Source organism: Triticum aestivum, chromosome 5A (genome assembly GCF_018294505.1).
Source record: "Triticum aestivum cultivar Chinese Spring chromosome 5A, IWGSC CS RefSeq v2.1, whole genome shotgun sequence".
NCBI classification, from domain to species: Eukaryota; Viridiplantae; Streptophyta; class Magnoliopsida; order Poales; family Poaceae; genus Triticum; species Triticum aestivum.
The window spans coordinates 55,337,841-55,342,137 of record NC_057806.1 but is presented as its reverse complement, the minus strand read 5'-3'; the positions used below and the strand labels follow the sequence as shown (position 1 = coordinate 55,342,137).

General features: G+C 43.9%; 1 protein-coding gene across 1 annotated transcript; it reads left to right on the top strand.

Annotated features, from left to right (window-relative positions):
- Positions 1–589: 589 nt before the first annotated feature.
- On the top strand, positions 590–4,094 carry LOC123102301 (zinc finger MYM-type protein 1-like). Its single transcript, XM_044523601.1, has 2 exons — positions 590–779; positions 1,470–4,094. Exon 2 carries the CDS (start codon positions 1,470–1,472, stop codon positions 3,138–3,140), a length of 1,671 nt encoding a protein of 556 aa, XP_044379536.1. The 5' UTR covers positions 590–779; the 3' UTR covers positions 3,141–4,094.
- Positions 4,095–4,297: the final 203 nt, after the last annotated feature.

The window sequence follows — 4,297 nt, the reverse complement described above, 5'->3', positions numbered from 1 at the left end:
GCGGCCGGTCATCGGAGATTATGAGGTGGAGCGGACGGCCGACAAGAAGCGTCACGAGACGGCCTAGGCCAAGGCAGTCGCCAAGCTCTTCGAGCTTGACCCAGACGGGATGGTGCGGACGCCGACCTGTTCGAGCACCTCTCAGCGGGCGTGCAACGCAGGTCCCCGACGAGATGATCACCACCCTCAAATTTCCTCGGCCTGCTGCACCGCCGGTTCCTCATGAGCCGCTCCGAAGCCTCGTCTTCGCGCACCACGACGAGCACTGGTGCCACGTCCGCCGGTTCTGCTCCCCATTGGAGGCCGCACGATGAGGAGGCTCATGGTGGAGGGCCGCGCGGAGCAAATGGACGACCTCGCGGCCACCGCGTCATGCGGTCTGGAGCTCACCGGCCAGACCCTGCCGGAGAGGAGGATGATTGGTGGGCATCGGCGGCGCCAGGTGTATTCATGTGTATTCATGTGAATGCCCAAGATTTGACCTAAAAAAAATAATATATGTCTTATTTAGCAGCCCGCAAGCCACAAGCCCACAACGGCACAGCCCATCGAGCGGAAGCTACCGCGCGTGCGCAGTCGTTCCCCAGCCCCCGACACATTCAACCCGACTCGCCCGTTCCCCAAGCCCCCACTCGTTCGTTCCCCAAGCACCCAACCTAACCTAGCGCCTGCTGCTGCAGCGACGGCGGCAGCGAGTAGCGGCCAGCGGCGGCGGCCAGTACCAACCGCAGGCAGCAGCGCGGCAAGCGGAGCCGCTGAACGGGCGACCTGCGGACCAGGTTATATTCTCCTCTTCTCCTAGTCAGTGTTGCTCCTAGTTCTAGTGTTTCAGAATTCAGATTCAGTCAGCTCATGAGTAGGTTCTGCTTTTCTTTTTTCCTCGAATCGAGTAGTTTCTGCTCTTGAACTGAACTAATGAGTCGAGGATGGGAGCAGCTGGATGGGAGATGTTTTCTAGTGCATACATGTTCCCAGTTACTGTTTCGTTGTTACACAACTATTCTGAATCATATTTCACATGGTGTATCATTAACACAGTCAGCGTGACTGCCGGTTTAAAATGCAAATAACTTTACTAAGCTACTAAGCTGGCTCTGGGATAAATTTTGTCTAAAGTGGCTTTGTTATATTTCCATAGCATGAATTTAATGTTTTTATAGCCTGCAACTATTCTTTAGCAGCTATCATTTAACACTCGAATTACAGAAAAAACAAATATACAGGTAAATCGAGCAGTTATTCCTATACGAAAAATAAGACTGACAACAGAAATACACAATACATAGTTCTTACTTGCATATTTGTAGTTTGGTGGAACAACCAGGTTGCTATTTGCTAGTACATGTATGCACTAGAACGACCAGGTTGCTATTTGCTAGTACATGTATGCACCTGAACCAATTTGCTAGAACGACCAACTTAGTAGATTACTAGATTGCTGATCTATTTTTTCTGATCTTGTATCACAGATGAAGAAGAAGGGTGTTAGCATTGTTGCATTGTGGGAAAGAGCTTCCAAGGCAAATAAAAGAATTTCGACATCTACACCAAATCCTCCTTATGTTGAAGTTGAGAGCAGTATCATTCCTCCTACTATTAAGAGCAATCTGCAACTGGCACTTGTGCAAGCACATGAACCTGATGATGGACACACAAAACCTGAGAGTGCAGCCGGCTCCCCAACCCCTATTGTAGAAGATGATGAAGCAAATGATGAAGTTCAGTTTGAAATAGATTTGGAAGCACTTGAGTCTAATCCTAGGAAACGGATCCCCATCTCTAGGTACAATGTCAATGACCGGGATAAAGTTAGAAGGAGATACATCGAGTTGGGGGCATGTCAACCAAAGAAACATAATTTTGAGTATAGAGATATAAGTGGATTACAACGTCGCTTTTCTCCTTCTTGGTTTAAGGATTACAAGTGGCTTGAGTATAGTGTGGACAAACAAGCCGCTTTCTGCTTCGTTTGCTATTTGTTCAAGGATAAAACAAGATGTCCCGGTGGAGATGCTTTTGTGAAGAAGGGATTTAATAACTGGAACATGAAGTCGAGATTGAAGAAACATGAAGGTGAGGTTTGTAGTGCTCATGCTGAAGCTCAAGAGAAGTATGATAGGTTCAGTACACCACAAACATCAATTTGGGAGTCTATTGCTTCAAACACCTCACAATACAAGGCTTTGTATAAACAGCGTTTGACATGGACACTCAAGTGTGTGAGATTTCTGTTGCACCAAGGCTTGGCATTTAGAGGACATGATGAAAGTGAAGACTCACTAAATAAAGGAAATTTCCTTGAGCTTCTAAATTGGCTAGCAGGAAATTTCGAAGAGGTTGACAGGGTTGTTCTCAAGAATGCTCCACAGAACTGCAGGATGACTCACCATGATATACAGCAAGAGGTGATAAAATGTTGTGCACAAGAGACTACTAAACTAGTCATTGAGGAACTTGATGGTGATCATTTTGCAATACTTGCAGATGAATCTAGTGATGTTTATCAGAATGAACAGTTGGTTGTTTGCTTGCGTTATGTTGAAAAGAAAGGAAGGGCGGTTGTAAGATTTCTTGGTCTTGCTCATGTTGAAGATACCACCTCTTTGACACTAAAAGCTGCAATTCAGAAAATGCTTATGGACTACAATTTGACCTTCGCAATGGTTCGTGGGCAAGGATATGATGGAGCTAGTAACATGAGAGGTAATGCTAATGGCCTGAAAAAACTGATTATGGATGAGTCCCCTTCTGCCTACTATGTTCATTGTTTTGCCCATCAACTACAGTTAACTCTTGTTGCTGTTGCTAAGGAGAGTGGTGATTGTACTTGGTTCTTTCAGCAGCTTGCACACTTGTTAAATGCTCTTGGCATGTCTTGTAAAAAGATGAGAATGCTTCGGATAGCTCAGGCTGAAGAACTCATTGATGCATTGGAATTGGAAGAAGTAGAAACAAGGAGTGGGCTGAATCAGGAAATGGGTTTGGGAAGGCCATGTGATACACGTTGGACCTCTCACTTCAAAACTGTGAACCGTGCCATCTCTATGTATGGTACACTACGACGAGTCCTTCGCAAGATTGGAGATGAGTACCATGGTGCGGAGGCACAAGCAGCTCTATCCATAGAGAAAATATTTTGATCATTTGAGTTTGTTTTCATGGCACACTTGATGCAAGAAATATTTGGATACACAGATGAGTTGTGTAGAGCTTTGCAAAAGCAAGACGAAGATATTGTTCATGCTATTGAGCTTGTTGGTGACACAAAGTATTACTTGGAGGCTTTGAGGACCGATGCTGGATGGGATGATTTTCTCACAAAGGTCACATCTTTTTGTACAAAGCATAAGATCAAAGTTGTTGATATGGAGGGTCCTTACTTTCCCGTTGGTCGGCCTAGAAGAGGTTTATGTAATGGTGTGAACAATTACCACCGCTTCAAGGTTGATATATTTGTGGGTGTCATTGATAGGCAAATTAGTGAGCTGAATGGCAGATTTGATGAGGTAAACACGGAACTACTTTCTTGCATGGCAGCTTTCTGTCCACTTCATCTATTTGCTGCTTATGACCAAGAGAAGTTGGTTAGGCTTGCTACAAAGTTTTATGCTTCTGATTTTACAAGTGATGAACTGGCAAGACTTCCATGGCAACTAAACATGTATGTTACTAATGTGCGTAGAGATGAAAGGTTTCAAAATCTGAAAAATATGTGTCAGCTTTCAGTTATACTTGTTGAGACAAACAATCATGAATAATATCATATTGTTTACAAGCTTCTTAAGTTGGTATTGATTCTGCCAGTAGCTACTGCTAGTGTTGAAAGGGTATTCTCTTCAATGAGCTATGTGAAGAATAAGCTAAGGAACAAAATGGGTGATGAATATTTGAACAATTGCTTGGTTACATTTGTTGAGAGAGAATTTTTCGATCAAGTGAAGGATCATGATGTCATCAATCTCTTCCAAAAAGGCGACCGCAAAGTTATATTGTAAGAAGAATATCATCACTTTATCAATCAAAAGGTACTTATGTATTCATGTTGTTATGGTCTGATACATTGAAATATTGCTATTGCAGTTATGCTAGTGTTGTTTTATTCATATATTGCTAGTGTTGTGTTGTTTGGTTCATATACTACATTTAGAGCCAAATTTTTTTTGGATGAATACCCAACCTTCATTTCCTGGCGCCGCCACTGCCAAGCAGTGGCGGCCAGCGCCGTCTCTCGAGCGCAACCAAGCTCAAGTTTCAAGGTACTATTACATTCCACGTGCTTCCAACATCCAAGATCAGA